The sequence below is a fragment of the Esox lucius genome, chromosome 6, assembly GCF_011004845.1.
Source record: "Esox lucius isolate fEsoLuc1 chromosome 6, fEsoLuc1.pri, whole genome shotgun sequence".
Taxonomy (NCBI): domain Eukaryota; kingdom Metazoa; phylum Chordata; class Actinopteri; order Esociformes; family Esocidae; genus Esox; species Esox lucius.
Window position 1 is genome coordinate 17,677,128 of NC_047574.1, and position 19,805 is coordinate 17,696,932.

The 19,805-nt window shown below is 40.9% G+C and overlaps 1 protein-coding gene across 8 annotated transcripts in view; it reads right to left on the reverse strand.

The window, feature by feature from the left end:
* Positions 1 to 4,410: 4,410 nt before the first annotated feature.
* Positions 4,411 to 19,805, reverse strand: part of LOC105010579 (transcription factor COE3) — a 72,791-nt gene continuing 57,396 nt past the window's right edge. For 4 of the 8 annotated variants that reach the window (XM_010869961.4, XM_010869963.5, XM_010869962.5 and 1 more), the window contains exons 11-16: positions 11,854 to 11,942; positions 7,073 to 7,138; positions 6,794 to 6,965; positions 6,521 to 6,706; positions 6,125 to 6,292; positions 4,411 to 4,985 (exon numbers count right to left, since the gene is read on the reverse strand). In XM_010869961.4, the coding sequence (XP_010868263.1) occupies positions 4,954 to 4,985; positions 6,125 to 6,292; positions 6,521 to 6,706; positions 6,794 to 6,965; positions 7,073 to 7,138; positions 11,854 to 11,942 (713 nt within the window). In that variant the 3' untranslated portion in view covers positions 4,411 to 4,953. The remainder of the gene's footprint in view (positions 4,986 to 6,124; positions 6,293 to 6,520; positions 6,707 to 6,793; positions 6,966 to 7,072; positions 7,139 to 11,853; positions 11,943 to 19,805) is intronic. The other 4 variants (XM_020047003.3, XM_010869964.5, XM_010869965.5 and 1 more) reach the window with 2 other exon arrangements.

Genomic DNA, 19,805 nt, shown 5'->3' on the forward strand with positions numbered 1-19,805 from the left:
AGAGAAACTATGTAGAAAAACTGTAGCTAGATAGGTTGCTAGTAAAATAGTATATGAAGTGCTCAGCATTACCTTCTCTTTTTTTTAATGAAAATAGGATATTCTTGAATAGAACAATATGCAAGCAGATGCTTGAAGCTTGGGTCCCTCTGCAACACAAGGCTAGTTAAGATCAATATTGCTTTCAATATTTCTCCCTTTTGACAGATAGCCACTACTGACAAAAGTCTTGATAAGAGTAGCAACATATGGATGTGTTGAGCTTTGGCCTCCTTTGATTGCATGACCTCTTGACCCTAGCTTGTGTCAGAGAGCGCGATGGCCACATGGTCTATGTGTCTGTAAGGCCCTGGTTACAGGGCGTTATTGACTCGGGATTTATAAATATTTAATGCACACATTAAGATCATGGTGGAGGGTGGCCATTAGAGTTCTCCATAAAGAGGCTCTCACCATGATTGAGTGCTGTGGCTATTGGCTGGCTAGTGGTAAAGAGAGTGCCTGGTATGATTTTTCCTAGCACACGTATATTCTTGCCTGGAATTACTGGTCATGTGCCGAAATGCTTTGTAACTGTTTTTGTTACTCTATTATAGAAGGTCTGGCATGCATATTAAATCGTTATTCATTGACAGACATAGACAGCGCCTAACCCTTCATTTATGCCAGGGTGGAATTCTTTAGGACTCCCAACAGCAATTTTAATGCAGTTTCTTTATTTATGTTTATCCATCCTCTGACACAACCTTTCCCATGCCACGCTTCTTTTCACACTGCTTGCTCAACCAGGAAGTCTGTGGAAATCAGTGCATCAGCAGGAGCAGTCTTATGACTGATGACCTCCATTCAGCTTGCAGGAAACTGACCCACCTGGAGGAGTCACTATAGAGCAATAAGTTAAGAAATCCATCCACTAAAGGCATTGTTGAACCAATGTGTGTTGCCCCTTGGGACCCCAGACAACAGTAAGTCCCCAGCAAAGACATAAACCTGTTTGTAGTGGATACCTCTGCACTGTGATGCAGTGCCTTAAGCTTCATTTATACTTCCACCTAGGGGATAGTGGTCACTACTTGTGCATGGATTGTGTGAATATGGTTCTTTTTGTTGAGGTTTGTGCTTCGAGGGAGGGATTTGGGCAGTTTGTGCACATTATTTTTACCTTTCATTTTGCTTAAGTTTGCATAGTGTGATTGGTCAGAGCTTTATGCATCTCCCTTTGTCCCGGGGTAATGTTACCACTCCCCCCTCTTGTCCCCTTTTTTTTAAGCAAAAGATTAGAGCTATGCAAACACACTGTGTTAAACTGCAAGAAGATTTTTTCAAATGTGCCATAAGACCAAGGTCAACCGGGGTCTTGAGACCCCTGCCCCACTTAGCCTTGTTCTAACACACTTCTAAAAGTGAATCCAGAACTCTGAAGGACGTTGCCCTGTTAGTAATAGTTTATCTTAGTTTGACCATTGGAAAAATAGACACTGAGCCTTGTGCCCTTGAATTGAACCTTTAACCCCCAAAAAGTTGGGAAGTCTTTATATGGAGTACTTATGGAGTACTTACTGGTGATTTGTATTTTATTGTGCTATAAACTAACTCAATTTGTAATTGATGACATTTATATATTCACACTATACCCGACTATGGCAAAGCGAAAGAAAACATTTTTACAAATGTTTTGAAAATGAATAACTGAAATGTTAAATGCTCAAACGTAATCAGAACCTTTGACATAACATTCCAAACTGAGCTGAAAGGCATCCTGTTTCCTTTGATCCTCCTTAAGATGAATCTTGAACTTGATTGAACCACCTATGGCACATTTTATGGACATCACACACTTGTCTATATAAAGTGCCATGAAGTCCAGGGAACTCTCCTTAGACCTCCAAGAGGTCAGTTGGGCCTTTATGGTAGAACAGCTAGATAGGAGCCACATGCTGCCTGGAGTTTGTCAGACGGCACTTAAAAGACTGAGAGCATAAGAAAGATGATGTTCTGGTCTGATGAGCGAAACTACACTATTAGGACAGAATGCTAATCGCTACATCTAGCAAAAACACGATTCTGCTCATCATCTGACTCTTACAATTTCTAAGGTAAAGAATAATGGTGGGAGCATCATGTATGGGGATACTTCTTAGCACCAATGATTGAGAGACTGGACATGATGGAAGAATATGAGTGTCAAAATGTGGAGAAAGGGTTCAGAATACCTTCCAAAGCTGCTGTAGATTTAAAACTGAAATAGTTAACGGTATGCATATTTGTGACTATTATCAGTAGTTATCAAATGTGTCAGATTATCAAAGGAGTTTATTGACACAAACAGTGATAAACATATGAAATGTAATCGTTAACTGACCTAACACTCTCAGCATCACCTACATTATCGTGTGGGCTACACGTGAGATCTATGCTCGCCGCTGGCACACAGCTGGGACTCTGACACCAGACTGATTGTGGATACTGTAAAAAAATGTATAAAAAAATAAATAACTACTGCTACCAGGATGACCCTGATCACAGTTATGCTTCAACTTTTCTCCATTCGGTTGGGTGGGCATGGGATGAATATATTGTAGATAAATGCATTGCGTAAACATTACCTTCACATTCAGTCTGACCGAGTTCTAGCCTTAATTGTGCATTGTAGTCAGGGATGGTCGTGGACACTATTGCCTTGATGAGAAATTGACATTTTGTGACCTGGTCTCCAGGCCCACTCAGAAAGACAGATAAGATGTTTAGTTGTTTTAAAGGAGAAACACTATTCTTCCCTGTGGCTTCTCTATCTCTCCGTTTGACCCACTTGATGAGTATAGATTTCACAGGGCCCCCTTTCAGCACTCAAACTATGAGATTCAAAACGATACCAACCCTTTATAGACAAAGGATAACCTTGCTCTTTCAATGTATTGATTCTTTATTAAGTAGGCTGCCTAATGCAATGAAATGAGGGATTTGAATGGGGTCTCTTTAGGGTGCTTTGAATAAAAAGCTCACACCATTTATGAAAGGCTACAATGCATTTAAAAGGCCATTTTTAAGCATGGCTGTAATGAGAGATGCAGATAGAAAGATCAATATGAATGTACATACCTCAATGTCAGATTGCTGCACCAATAGAACAGAACTGCACAGACATTATTTGTAACTTTTTAGAGAAGATTAGATATAGGTTTAAATAGAAAAACGTATATTGTTTCAACATGATTCTCAATCTGAAAGGCTAGGAGGCGGGCATTTCTGGCTTTTCACATAGAAAAGTGTTGTGTATGTTGTTGTTGTCACACAGGTAGGGTTAACTAAAGGAATTTACAGGCATCAGCAATGTTCTTTTACTAAAAATGTTAATAAAACTTCATTTATTCTTTTCTGTTTCCATTCCAGATTTTGACATGTTCAATGTGTTCCCTGTAAACACATTTCAGTTATGTGGCAGAGTCACCGGTGGGGAGTAAAAATGACTTGTATACATCCTACAAAACAGAAAGAAAATACAACCACAAATGGAGTTGGTCGCTCCAAGGTTGTCCCTCATGCACAATGTTTCTATCATATCTTAACAACTATCATATGGGTCACAAACAATTTATTTTACAATACAACCAACAAAGTTTTTTTTCTCCAAAAATGATCTGTATAGATAATTTAAAATCAATATAAAAATAAACAGTGAAGTTTGACTTCCCTTTTAAAAAATGGACAGAGAGTCTTGACAGAGTAACAAAACTTTGAAGATACATGTGAAATACATGGACATTGCATTTTATCAAATAGAAAAAAAAAAACATGAATGCAACAGTTCTTAGCTGAAATTCTCTGTGCTGCATCACTAAGGGCATGACAATTAATACATACATAATGAAAAGCAATATACAAAATTTCAGAGATAAATACAATATTTATAGTTGATTTTATACAAAATGTCCCTCAAATGAGCGCAAGTGTGTATTGGAACGGAAATATGACAATGAACTACATTCTATTTTCAGAAGTTTAATTCATGTTGTTGACCTAAAAGAACATGAAAAAGGACAAATGAATATTTAGCAATTTTGGCAATATCACAATAGTCTACAAGTTTATAACCACATAGAAAACACATAAGGGGATTTGGAGCTGGAAGAGGATGGCCCTCGTCAACAAGAAAGACTTCACAGTATCCAAGGAATGCATTAATATACAGTGCTAGCAAAAAAAAAAAAAAAAAACATGGCAAAACACACTTGCTTAAAAGGAAGAGCTAGACATGAAATAAGCCAGACGTCCTATGTACGCCAGTGTTCTTGAATCCAAGATAATTTTCACTTTCGAAGATGAATTTCTAGCTACAATAAATTACAAATTTAATTTAAGATGTATAAATGAAACATGATACAATCTTACCCACCCACCCAGCCCCATCAATTTACTTGCATTTGCTTCTATGAAGGATTTCTACATTATATAGGTATCTCATATATTTTCCAGTTGAAAATCGTAAACCTTCTTGGCCCCTCACTGTATTTTCTCACACATAAAAATACAAAAAGTCACATTATAAAGACGCACTATTGTGAATCTATTAAAAGTTGAGAGTTGAAACAAAATTTCTGAGGCAAACAAATCCATAGGTAAATGTTCATCAGTGTTTACATTAAAACCAAATGTGAACAAAGTGAGTTCACAGAGTTCCTTCCAGTATATGGTTCACTGGACAGAGCCAAAGTAATATTTGAACCCAAAAAGTCCAAAATAAACACTCCATCCTTTTTCTTCTTTGAGCGTGATCAAATGGAAAAATATAAGTGAAAAAGCAAAAATTGTTGAGTTCTTAATGAATTGCTCTATAGTCTTTCAAAAGAAAATCATGTTTTTATCTTCATTAACACACCAGTGTCTTTGCTGTGTGATAAAGTGGTGTCCTGTGGCGTGGTGAGTATACTGGTGCTCGAGACGATAAAAGTGCATTTACATTGGAGGTACAACCAGGCCGGACATAGCTGGAAGAAAACAGACATAAGTTGCATTTAGCACAATCCTCCTATCAGTTGGATTAAATTAGATAAGCAAAATATTTAGCTATTTACTATTCATCAAAAAAACTATAAAATATGTAATGTTGATGTAAGTGCATGAGTGTGCGCCTGTGTGATACTTGTGTGTGTGCAGCTCATGAGGTGTGTCTGTGCATGTATGAGTACAAGCCTCTCTAACAGGACAGTTTCAAAAGCCTCCCTCTTGCGCTGACATTTCAGGCCCCAGCAGGCCAGCGTGGCTATGTGTGATATTCCTCCTAGTGTTGGGGTAATAGCAAACAGTGAACCAGACTCCCAGGAGAGACTGCCCTGCCGACCATGGAACAACAACACAGCCGCTACCCACAATGCTCAGCTACAACCCTCTTTCTTGTCACTCAAGGGCTGGACTCTCCTCACACTGACTCCCCTCAGATTTTATACACTTTCACTACACTAATGCAAGTTCAAAATAATTATCTACAGACTTAGACAAAGATCAAAGGTAGCTTTCATTCTTTTACACAGACCATCTGCTTGGATGTCATTAGCAACTCTACCTTATAGAGGTAGTTGATATACTTAGTATTACAGACAATCTGAACAATTAGGTGGCAAGAAAAATGCCAGGATGAAGAATTATTGCACTGTACTCCGTGTTTGCAGTGTCATGGTTGGAATGCTTTTAAGTTTGCCAGCACAGATGATGCCAAGACATTGCTCATTAATTTCTGCACAACATGTATTAATAAGTCTGTTCATGTAGCAAGATGAACTTTAATTTCCCACTTCATTAGGCTCAATGTTATTAATCTTGGGGCACACGCTACAGCTAAGCTTGTTTTCAAAGCAATCATGTTGGTCATGACACACACACACGAAATCGAATAAACATAATTACTAACGCAATTCAGGGAAGGTGTTTTCCTTCTACCTCAAAATCTAATTCGCTACACTGGATGGGTTGTGTGTGGTGTTGTGTGCTTGCCTGCTTGTTTGTGTTTGTGCGTGCGTGCGTTTGTGCGTGCGCGTGTGTGTGTGAGTGTATTTGAATGGAAACTCAAAGGTTTAAATAAGAAATTGTAGCCTGTTAAAATGCATATTTGTAATGATTAGTCCCTCACCAAACCGGACAGAGGCATGAGCTGCGGTATCTGCCCAGTAGTCCGAAGGGAATGGATGAGGGGGTGAGGGGGGCTCACCTTGCAGTCCATTGCCATTTGCGCTGGTGCAGGAGGGGGGTGGGGAGGCCTGGGGTCGGACCACAGGGGCAAAGGCGCTCTTTTGTTTAACTGCAGAGAATATTTGTTTTGGGGTGGGGGGGGTGGGGGGGGATAAGAACTCGGTGAGGCTAAACGCTCGTGAACATTGCTGACAGAGATGTAAAGAACAGTGCTTCGCTCGTTCAGATTCCCCACCCGACGGACGAGTCTAACTGCCACCCTGCACAGCGCGTTTCCACGCGACACGTTTCACTTCTGTGCCCTCCCGAGCGAGTCTGAGATTGGAGCTCTACTCACTTCCGTATGGAGAGTTGGCCGAGGATCCGTTGAGGAACCCAGGGGAGCCGGGCACACCCAGGTTGGACATGCCAGAATTCCCGTAGCCGTTCATACTGTTACTGACTGTGTTGTAGCTGGTCTGCTGTGGGGTGCTGCTGGTGATGTAGCCTCGTGGAGACACACTGCTGGTGTTCCGGCTGTAGCCTGTCGAGGAGAATTGGCTGTTTAGAGGATTCGTATATTCTTTGATTTGTGAATTACCCTTGAACACGATGCATGACGTCAACCTACCCTGGTCATTTCCCTGCGAGTCGGACACATTGACAGCTAGCTGGCCGCTGAAAGAGTTGACTCCCATCATGCCATGGGAGGCCGTGTTGGCGAGGGAAGGGATCTGGTTGTGGTTGCGGGGAACGTTGTACAGGGCCTCAGCTATGTCGGCTGCTCTCTTCAGAATGATCTCCTTCGAAACGTTATGGAGAAAGCACAAAGGGGTTACTGAACTGTTTGTCCTTCCAGACAACAGTTATGAAGGCTTTGTTTCTTATGTCCTGTATGAGGTTTGCCTACCTGGTTATTGTGGGGCATTCCATACAATGCTTCAACAAGGTCGGCTGCTCTCTTCAACAATACCTCCTAATGGAACAACAGAGGAAAGACAGAAACTTAATTCAACACCGTTCAACAAACCCCAAGACATGGAAAAATATATGTATATATATAATTAAAGACGACCTTTCTTTAAGATTACCAACAATGCTTTATGCCACCAACGCCTAGCCCACAGAACTATTGGGAACAATATATACTGTCAAATCTCTTAATAAAACTGGCATAGACCTTAGGAAACAACATCTCACCCACTGATTCGGGGTTTCTGTTTGCACAGGAGTTCGACACAAGAGTCTCCTTTTCCTCAGAACAATAAAGTGAATTAGCTTGGGTTAATCTAGTTCTGCCGTAATGACATTACGGAATTTTTCAATTAACCTCTTTGACTGGCTGTTGTAAAGGACTTTACAATTGACTTCCCATCCAGCGAGTGTTGGGTGCTTGTGCCTCGGGGACACGGAGGCATGGGATCTAGTCTTATCCATGTCTGCATGCTTGCCCCCCGCTTCACAATAAGGATTAGCCATGTTGCTCTGGCCCTGGATCCTATTCCCTGCTCTGCTTCAGAATAGGTTGGCTTGTTAGTGTGTTTTTATCCGTTCTTTGAATTGAGCACTTAATGAAATCCTTCATGGAGCGCCACACTGCTTTGTTTAGTGTGATGCTCCAAGCAATATGTTAAGAAAACCGTCTCCTCCATTTAGGAGCGTTTACTCTCACGAAGAAAAGCTTTAGATATTGCAGCGGTGTTTTATCCGAATGCTTGTTTACTGTCACCTGCTGTATTGCTGCAGTTTGTTGACTTTCCCTTAGAACCCTAGTTAAAAGCGATGCAAATCTGTCACCAGAAACAACTCAGATGGCGCTTGTTTTCTTCCCACATTGCATGTTTTCCTTCGCGGGCCTCAGTAATTTGTGTGAAGTGTTCCATCACTTGGCAATAGCAATTAATCTGGGTTTAAGACGGCAGCTGCCGTAAATGGACGGAAACACAGACGTCGCCTCCAAGACTTGGCCTGTGTTTCCAAGGCAGCACATATGCAGTGTGTATGGAGCATATACGGGCGTTGTTTTATCCTGAAGAGACACATCTTCCTGAAGTCCTTGATTTATCAAGATGAATCACTGTAGGAGCCACCTCTAGCATTCGCCATGCTCTTGTAGAAACGCTCGAGCTTAACCCGCCAAGTCACCGGACGGGTGGATCTCTTTAAAATGGGCATTTAGCTCTGAAATTGGTGTGTATGCCCAACGTTGCATGCATCTAGTTTGCATACAAATAAAGAATTATGGTTTTCGTGAGGCAGGTACAGCAAATGAGAGGACCAGCTGTCTTCCTGTGTTCTCATCAGGCAGAACAGATTCCTCTCCCGCTCACTGAGTGAGACAAAGTGTTTTTTCTTTATTTTTCCTGCAGTTAATAATTACCAATAATCTATTCTATCATATTTCAAGATCTTCTACATGCCTCTCAATTTCAAACAACAATTAAAGCAATTAAGACTGTCACGTTCGCAAGCCATGTTTCATTCTCTGTAAACCTCCTCTTCCTTCTTGTCCATATGGTACTTTGCAGCAGTAACATAAGGACAGCTTGAAAAAAAAGAGAGAGAAAACGATATTGCCTCTCATCCTTAATCTGTCGTTTACCCCGTGGCGTCTTAACTAACCAAGCTCACTCGCAGGGCTATGCTTAAGTGGTGGCCTAGTCATATCCAAGGATGATGGGAAGTGTGGTACCCAATCAACCAAGGAGTTTGTTTTGTTTCCGACGAGACACTTTCACGCGTATCGGCTCACGCTGTGAATACGATTAGCACCGAGTGGTGTTCTGGGGGCATTTCCATGTAAATTTGGATACTGCTTCAGCATAAAATGTAATTGGCTTTCTTGTCATGGAGACAGACATATCAGAACACCATGTTAAATTGAAAACAATTAAAGCCCATAGATGATCTCGGTTGTTTTGTGACAAAGGCATGACACATATTCTGGTAGTCCTTGTTTTACATATGTTAAATAACTACTGTAGTTGAAAGTGATTATTCACAGGTCAGCTAAAACCTTGACACTATTAAAACCCTCAAATTAGCTCTCTTGTTACCGGACAAAGACATGGCAAATATTTAGGTATTGCATGGTTTACTAAGTAGCCTCAAATCTCTTAATGTGATTCTCCACATGCTAAATTAACTAGTATTGTGTATTTATGTTATCACAGTACATAAAACGGGGCCCAGGTTATGTAGCTTGGATTGGTAATGCCATTATAAAACTGTAAGCCAATTACTGTGCTAGCCTGAGGTGATGAATACATTCAAAAGGATAGGGCCATTAGATCTAGGTACTTTAAAAACGCAAAATTCAAATATATAATTTAAATATGTAATTGCTTGACATGGGCAGATTTGTAAGACTTTTTCTCCTTGAGGATTACACAAAGAATTGGTAGAGAATTGGTATGTGTTCATTTTGGGGGGAAAAAGAGAAGTTAATGCATTTAGGTTAATAATAAAACAATATTGGGTTTCTGCTTTTAATTTTGTAATGAATCTAATTTGTTACAGAAGAAAGGAGAAATTGAGTGTGGTATAATGTGATATCCAGCCTATTTGTCCATTACTGCCACAGGCTACAGAATGGTGTTATAGATTCTCTTTTTTATATGATGAATTGAAAATTGTTTTTTAACAAGATCTTAAAAAGGAGGGTGAATTCCAAAGTCTCTGTTCACTTAACGCCATGCCCGCAAACCAATCTCCTTTTGCACCACTTGACTGCTCACACTTATTACTTTCATATTCACTCTGGACTAACTTACATTAGATGTTATAGCTGCTCCTCCCATAGGTCAGTCTGTCATCTGTGATGTCTTAAAATACAAGGTAAACTTCAATCAGAGCATGCCCCCCCCCCCCCCCTTTTTTTTTTTCTCAGTGCAGCAACAATATTAGCGTGCATCTCTTGCAATCCTTGAGCACTCTCATATTGGCTTTCTGTCTCCCCACAATTACCACGTGTCTTACTGGTCCTGGGGAAAAGGCTGGTGGAAATCAATAGCGCCGTAATATTATCAACTGGAGGGTGAAGTCATTGAGGGAGGGGCCCGGTGTCGATTTGCCTTTCTGCTAATGCACACTTCACCTCCTCCAGCTTTATCTCATTTTTATTGAGTCTCTTGCCTCACCTGCAGCCAGTAATGGCTGTTCTTTTAACGCTGTCTTCTTGTTCCAAATGTACATGCCAGCCAGGCTGAAACTCCTATATTGGGAATGTGCGGTTGACCCCGAGAGGCGACCCTCAGATGGCAAGCTTAACAATGATGAATCTCTCTGTAGGATCATTTACATGGCCCCCTGAACCCTGTATTTGGGTCCATTAGAGACCAAATCAAATATTTATATTGTTTATTGGAAGTGCAGGGTTTCATCTCAGTCTGAGATTGAGCCATGTTGTGAGGGCCGGGGGAGACTGGCTATATTAAGTAAGTACACGGAGGAAGCTCATTTCAGATTCACAGTAAAATATTGTTTTATTCCCGAAAGGCATTTTATTCAGCAAGGAAAAAGACTGAATGGTGCAATAAAAGTATGCATCACAATACTTACTGTTAGGTTCAAACTGTCGATTTCACAGATGTACTGATTCATTGAGTGTGTGCCGGCCGAGAGACCAATGGCAGGGAAACTCACAGCAATAAAAGCTAAGTAAACATTTCCTTTGCTCTTACAAATTGTTTAAATTAGAGTTACATTTCAGGTCCAGGTGTTGTTTTGACTCTCCATTAGGGCAGACGTCTAATTAAAACACTTCATAAAGCTGGTGCACTGGAGACTGCTGGCTGCCTTGTCGTATATCTTCACATTGACTTGGACCAGTGACCACACTATACCACACAGCCTGTTTTTATTAAATATTCTGTTGGACGTTAATGATATTGCACTGTTGCATGCTGCGCTTTAATAGATACGGTCTTAAAAGGCTTTACGGTATTATTAAAACTCTGAGGTGGTCACCACTTTACTGCATGCCAAGGGAGTCTGTGCAAACTAATCAGTCATAATATTGCATTTGACGCATCTGGAGTGGCGGTTATAGCAAATGTGAATTATCAGGGTCGCAATCGGACGAGCCCGGTAATAGATCAGAGGAAATGGGAATACTAAGGAATCAAAGAGGGGCTGAAATATGTGGCCTCCTTTTCATGTGGAAATCTGCCAAAATGGCAGGCTACCTGATGTGTCACGAGCATGTGGAAATCAAGGGCCTTTCGACTCCACTAACTTCTAAGGGAAACAGTGAGACCTAAAACAAAACTGTGCACTGGGCTTATTAGACACAAAGTTTGGAGGGTTTACGGGCGCAGAGTCATGTAAACAACAGATTAAATCAAATGGAACTACGGAGAATGAAAGGAAAACATGAGTGGGGCAGTGAGGGCCAGATGAAAAGTAGATAGCCTATCCAGACTACTGTAGAGGAAAGATGAGATCTGATTAAGCTTTTCTACCACACAGGAAGTTTACCACACGCCTACATCCCTCTATCTCTTCTATTTAAACAAATACATTTCCAAATGCTAGATGGACGCACAAAAGTGTCCTGTTTCTGTATGTTTAAATGTTTGGATTTTAAGTTGTTTTGTTTCGTGTTGCTCTGTGTTTTGTTAGCATAGCTGTGTATGCAGGTGTGCTTGTTTATTTTATTTGTTTAATGTGAAAATGAGACCAAACACTGACCTTTGGTAACCTCTCAGGGTCACCTGGGTGCCTGGGGATGACCTTCTGCAGCCTCTGAAATCCATAGTCGATGGTTGGCTCATTGAGAGCTGGAAAAAATGAAAATGGAACAAGTTTGTTAGACGATGTGTGGTTAAATGCATACTGTAAACAAATGTCTGCAATACACAGCTACTCACTATAAAACTTTAGTCTATGTAACTCACAAGTTACAAACTCGCAAAGTTACATTCTCACTGAGCAAAAACAGTTGTCATGACATGATTCAGTACTGGATAAGTGTAGTACCGATCTCCTGCTGAACCGCTCAGAGCGAGGACCCGCTTCTTTTTATGTGCTTGGGAATATTGAGTGCAAACGACATAGCGGGGTGAGTTAATCTAACCAAGCTTTAATAATCTGTGAAAGGCCTGTCCACAAATTGATCTAGCGTGAGTTGCTGTCCCTCCAGAGCTGCACCTACTGTACCACCCGACTGTTCTGCTGAAATACTGCGCGAGATCACACAGAGCAATCAATCCCACCCACCCCTTAAATGGTAAACTGGAGCGGCGAGCCATATTGGGCTGTGAATCAGCGGCACAAAGTAAATGAATCATAAGCCAGACTTCGGTAAGACTACGGCTCTTTATGTATGACAGTCATAATGGGTCATTTAAGGCTTCCTTACGGCTCTCGCTGATTCTAAAGAATCATTTCAATGGCTGGACCAGCGTGGATGTGGTGGGGGAGGAGGGAAAGCAGGCTGGAGAAAGAGATGGGCAAAGAGGTGAAGGATCGACGTAATAGAGAACATCACTTCTCAATGTAGATATCATTTTCAGCCAAGTAACTCAGATGAGAGCGTTGGGCGCTTCATAAATCAATGTCTTTCTGTGGAGACTAATAAGAGCTGTTCGCCTCTTCATTGTTCAGCCTGTAATTTTGCCCATCACTCATTACTCAGTGTGTAATTTCAGCATTAACTCAACAGTGCTCGCTGAACCTGCTGAGCACAAGAAAACAAAAGCACTAACACTACACACGGAGGCCAGGCCAGTGACACACGGACCAGGGAAATGCATGCATGCGCACGAAAACAGATGTAAAATGCTCTCCAAAGGAGTGAACAACCCAACACACCGCGTAACAACACACAATCCTGGCAATCTGATTTGACAGGACGCATCCGGGAAGGTCCGCTTGGGAAAGTGAGGGAATGCCGTTTTCTCCTTAAATGATTGATCCGTATTGATCGTACATGACAAGACTCTGTTTGGAATGTTGGGCTCTTTATTTAGGTGTTTTTCAGCCCCTTCTGTTTGTACACACTAGAACAAGTGTGTGCGTGTGTGTGTGTGTGTGTGTGTGTTGTAGGCATGCAAGCTCCTGCTGCTCAGTGTGATGTAAATTGTGTATGTGTAAAAAGCACTCCATATTCAGGCCATCCATCATCACAGGCTGTCAGTAGGCTCTCTCAGGGTGATACATCACGCTCTCCTGTCCTCTGTCTCAGCTGGGGCCTACACTACACACACACACACACACACGTGTGCACACGCACAACAACAACAACAACACACACAAAATGCTACTGCCCAGCATGTTGGGCATAGAGACAGTAGCTACACAAATTGGAACAATGAAGAGAATCTACTTTGTTAGTATCACAAAAGCAGTTTGAAACACAGGATGAACTGCATTGCTTTTACTGTATTGTTTTAAGTTACATTTTCAGAAATGTTTATGCTTTTCAGTAGAGACAGTGTGTTAGGAAAAATGGGTTATTGCTGAAATAGCAATTTGCCGTGTTTTTTTCCCATAATGCTACTCACTTTTTTGAACATTTTGATACACATTTAAATGTAACTGAGGTTACATTCTCTAGGATTTCTGATTTAAAACTACATTAATATTTGCTAGGGGGAAGGGGCCATAGAAAGTTAGCATGAAACACCACAGACAGTAAACAAGATATCTTTCTCGCTCTTCACAATGAGGATTAAAGAATGTCTCAAGGTTCTGTGATTGGAATGCAACCCTGGGCGATGAGAAGCACATCTCGACGTGCCGCCATCTCATCTATCATGGAGATGATCTTTGTAACAACCCCACGTAATGAAATTGGTGACATAGACCCCCATCTGCTATCGATTGAATGCAAATGACGTTGACAGTTGATGGAGACTTGCATTAGCGCTAAACGGTGCTGTCAGTTGATGAGTTGACAGTCCTGTATTGGGACCGTATACACACACAGACAGACACTGTCAATATCCTCTAAAGGCTGATGACCATATCAAATTTTAAGCAATTTATTCGATACATGGAATTTATGAATAAACTGTATTACAGTGTGTCATATGTGAGCTCAATATATTTCATCCAATTTCAGTACATTTCTTAAGAAGCGGTGGTCCTATAGTTTAACAGCCATTCACATTAACTTCTAGCTTCATACCATACATTCACTTCCTTAGTGACTTCCTGTACTCTTTTCCTATCTCTTTGTAACCCTTTGGAACTTTTTTGCTCTTTTACACTAGGGTGTTCTGTGAATGCTGGCCTGCATTGCAACAATAACGTCTTCTCCCTCAAGCTGCCAGCACAGTGTAGAGAGATGTAGCTAGGGAGGGGGAGGGGGGGGGGGGGTTAACGTTGGGAGCGGAGCTGGCCATCAGAGCTGCAAGGGTTTTCAGCCATGGTGAGGGAACATGAAACCCTCCACACACATCCCATAAATTCTGCTCTGGGTGGGGAGTCTGGGTGGGTAGTCTGGGTGGGGGTTGGGGGAGGGGGGTAGAGGGGGGGTGCTGGCACGTTCCAGTCACGCCCGCTTCCCGGCCCGCGGCCAATCAATACCACTTTCCTGTTTTAGAGGAGGGTAATTATGAGGTGGAGAGATTGTCTGACCTCTCACCCTTGCTGCATTACTCGGCTGATATTAAGATAAATTGCCTGATTTTGGGTAAACATATGCTGCAATTCAAACTGTCAGCACTGGTTTGCTCAGGGATAATTTGTATTGATCTCCTGGCTTCTTCCCCATTTTGCTTACTGACCTCACAGATAATTAGAGAAAGAGACACAGTGAGGTAAGGCAGGGGCTGCATTTGAATACTTCACCAGGAATAAAGAAGAGAAGAAAGCAATATAGAGAGGGTGAAGAAAGCCTGAATCCATTATTAGGATTTTCGCACCTACTGTTTTTCAAATAGAAGTTTTGCTTGAAACATTTAGCCTACTAGTTATTTTTCTTATCACTTTTGAGAAGCTGTAAGTCATTTGTAAATCGTTTATAATAAAACAATTTTTATTCAAACAACATACATTTAAGGTTAGCATTACAACAAAAATTACTACATAACATAACATAAATTAAGTAATTCTAATGTTTCATTTGGCAGTTGAAAGAGCAAAATTACATGATTCCAAAATAGATGCACAGAAAAGTTCAATCTAAGGAAGCAAACTACTTGGAAACATTGTACGTATGTATATGTCTGTATATAGCTAATTTAATTGTTACATTTAAATATTTTACAGGAATAAAAGTTAGTAAAAGGAGAGTGAATTATATAGACTGATAACATTTCGTCACTGCTCATCTTTTGAACAACAGTTTGAACAAGTTCAGCTGGAATCACTTAACAAGTTCAGCTGGAATTAAATTAATCCAACTAAATATTTTCCTCATCTGTTATGAAAGTACACTGTATACTGTATTTATAATAACATTTTTATGATTTAACAACAAGCAAATTAATGCTAATGTTGAGTTTTATTCATAGTAGTAAAAGGAAATTTTATGAGGATGTCTGACAGAAAAAAATTCTTATTGCAAAGCAGAGTTCATTCTTCAGGTACAAGCTGAGGCGAAACAATTAATACTTCAGTCATTTCTTTAGTTTAGCGAATGAACAGTCATATTTCAGAATGTGGGGAAATGAATCCATAACATGGTGGGCAGCTGTGACCATAAAGTATCATCTCAAACTTTACGCATAACACACACACACATAAACACACACACACAAAGGAAGGACTTCAGTTGGATGTACACTTCCTGACTGTCTTATTTTGATCTAATGCCTAAATTTATGGTCTACTCCTTCTCCATGTCTTCTAGAAATAGGACATGCATAAACGCCCTAGAGGAACAATGTAACATGGCCGTTGTTGTCAGGTGAAAATGCTTACATGGCAATACGCCTGCATGCTCTCAGTATGTGGCATAGTACTGCACTCATTTAAGGGAAATGGTTCCTTGTTAAGTCTCTTGGCTTGAATGGAATCGTGCATAGAGTGCTAGCATTCCTGCCAGCCATTATTGGTTATTACGATAACTCTATCTTTCCAGGAGATAAAAACTAGCCTTGTTGCCATTTGCCAGCTATTACATTCGGTAATTATACTTAACTGCTTGAAGCTTATCTCCACTCCTCCTACACATTAAGCTTTTTTTCTGATTTATTTTCCCCTAACATAAAATTATACACAGGTGGAGAGGGAGTTTGAGGAGTAGAAGATACAATGAGTTAGTTAATTCAACCATTATTGAGTTTGTAACTTGTGAGTGTCCAGGTGAAGCCTCATGGGCACCTGAGATGATTTTAAGGCTGAAGTACATCTATACTCACACTGACGTTAATAGGACGTCTCACTGACGCCAGTAGGACGACTTACTGACGTTTATAGGATGTCTCACTGACGTTAATAGGATGTTTCACTGACGCCAGTAGGACGTCTCACTGACGTTAATAGGACGTCTCACTGACGCCAGTAGGACATCTTACTGACGTTAATAGGACGTCTCACTGATGTTTATAGGATGTCTCACTGACGCCAGTAGGACGTCTTACTGACGTTTATAGGACGTCTCACTGACGCCAGTAGGACGTCTTACTGACGTTTATAGGACGTCTCACTGACGCCAGTAGGACGTCTTACTGACGTTAATAGGACGTCTCACTGACGCCAGGAGGACATCTCACTGATGTTTATAGGACATCTCACTGACATTAATAGGACGTTCCACTGACACCATTGGGATGTCTCACTGACGTTAATAGGACGTCTCACTGACGCCTGTATGACGTCTCACTGATGGCAATAGGTTGTCTTACTGACATCAGTAGGATAACACAGTCAGGGTTCTTTAAAGTTAAAAAGGTAAATTTGACTAGGTGATAGAGGCTTGAGGGATAATATAACCACAGTGTTGGATACATTCACTGGAGATTTCCACTGGAGAGAAATCTAACTGTAGCAATACTCATTAAAACTTTTAGAAAAAAATATTAAAAACTATCTAAAAAATACAATGGAGGAAAATGTTATCTTCTAGACACAGTTTTAAAATAAATAATACTTATCCGATATTGAATAAATTAGAGTGGACAAATAGTACACTTAAGGGATTCTGGTGGGAATTCAGGAATTCAATTCAAATTTCAGTTTTAATTCATGCATGCCCATGCATTTTATGATATTACAAAACATTAAAACAATATCTGAAACTAAGTAAAATGCCTAGTTTTCATATATACACGTGGTGTATTTGCATACATGAATATATTAATATAAATGAGTGAAACAAGGGTGCAAGTAACAAAAATGTGCTTTGTCTATGCCTACCTGTGCTCACCTATGGTGTCTAGACTGTGCCTTATTAATTATTCATACTGTTATTGTCACATTCTCCTGCATAATTCAACAAGTGTGTCAGGAGAAGGATATTAGAATCAAAATACTTGTCTCTAGATTACACTTTACATTGTTTGCTAGATAATAGAAAATCACTATAATCAAGGGCCTATTTGTTAAAAGTTATCAGATTAATTACTTAATACATTAAATAATACAGACAGAACTCTGTTGACCGGGGGGGGGGGGGGGGGGGTAATTTCCACAACATGAGCATATTCAGTTTTGGGATGATCAAACATTAAGTGAAAGCTAAATATATTTTCCTCTCAATAGCTTTAACGTTGAAATGTATGGTTCTGAAACCAACTGAAATGAGGGTAGAGACCCTTAAGTCACCCCCTATTGTTCATGACTGCGACATTGAAGCTTGTTTTTCAAGGTATTCATGTACACTGGTTTCCCCATATAGAAGTGACAAAATGTTTTATACATAGTCCCCCAGGGCACCAACAGTTGTGTGCCGGATTTATATAATGCCCAAATTAACTAATTAGGCTCAGTATTTGCTTGCATACAGTAACTGCCGGAAGTGTGTGACCCATTGACCCCAACAAGGGGCTGGGTATCTTCTATGGTGATGCTCTGCCAGGTCTTGCCTTGAGTGAAATGTAAAAGCAAATTACAGGGGTTTTCTACTGGACTTAAATTGACTGTACCGTCCAAAGAGTTAAGGCAGCAGCATGTACTTAAGTAGACAAGATGATTCAGTACACTCCAAAATTAGTTCTACTGCTGCCATCAGCAGTTGATGACAACATCAATGAAGAAAAGTGAGCCAGCTTCGGTGGCAGCCATACAGATCTTTGAGTGTCCAGACTAGAGAGCTACAGGGATTTGCTTGTGTAAAGGTGTGGACAAAGATGGTGAAGTGTAACATTTTGTTTTATTATGATGTTTGGCAATGTGCTTCTGATGAGGATACATTATTTTGTTTTGCCTTGGGTTGGAAAGTGGCACTTTTGTCAAACCAGCAGTTTCGAACCACTGTCAAATGGTTGTTTGATGTCTGAGGCTCTGAACGTCATCACGCTCTGAACGTCATCAGGCTCTGAACGTCATGGTATTGTTGCTTCGAAACAAGCATTTATTTGTAGAATTTAGCCAAATCTTAGAACAATAACATTTGAAAAGATTATGATGAATATGTACCTATACATGCATAAGGTACCTATACATTGGAGTCAACACTTAATTGTAACCATTTCAAGGTTTTTAGGGAAATCCTAGGAAAGGACCACTAACTGGCTACACAACATGTTAGGGCTCAATCAAACAGACAAAAAACTTTTTAAAGAGTCAAAATCACTGATTCATTCTTTTCATTACTCATGGACAACTTATTATATATAACTGCAATACTGCTGCAGCCCCTGGACAACCAGTTTTTGGAGCTGAACATTCTTAATTCCTGATTAGTGCTGAGCGAATAGAGAGTGACGTTTTGAGGCTGATTTTCTATGGGGTTAAGGTCTGGAGACTGGCAACTCCAGGAACTTATGTGCTTCTTTCGGGAGCCACTCCTTTGTTGCCTTAGCCGTGTGTTCTGGGTCATTGTCATGCTAGAATACCCACCCACGACCCATTTTCAATGCCCTGGCTGAGGGAAGGAGGTTCTCACCCAAGATTTAACGGTACATGGCCCTGTCCATCGTCCCTTTCATGCGGTGAAGGTGTCCTGTCCCCTTAACAGAAAAACACCCCCAAAGCATAATGTTTCCACCTCCATGTTTGACTGTGGGGACGGTGTTCTTGTGATCATAGGCAGCATTCCTCCTCCTCCAAACACGGCGAGTTGAGTTGATGCCAAAGAGCTCGATTTTGGTCTCATCTGACCACAACACTTTCTCCCAGATCTCATCTGAATCATTCAGATGTACATTGGCAAACTTCAGATGGGCCTGTACGTATGCTTTTTTAAGCAGGGGGACCTTATGGGCACTGCAGGATTTCAGTCCTTCACAGCGTAGTGTGTTACCAATTGTTTTCTTGGTGACTGTGGTCCCAGATGCCTTGAGATCATTGACAAGATCCTCCCGTGTAGTTCAGGGCTGATTCCTCACCGTTCTCATGATCATTGCAACTCCACGAGGTAAGATCTTGCAAGGAGCCCCAGACCGAGGGAGATTGACAGTTCTTTTCTGTTTCTTCCATTTGCGAATAATCGCACCAACTGTTGTCACCTTCTCACCAAGCTGCTTGGCGATGGTCTTGTAGCCCATTCCAGCCTTGTTTAGGTCTATGATCTTGTCCCTGACATCCTTGGA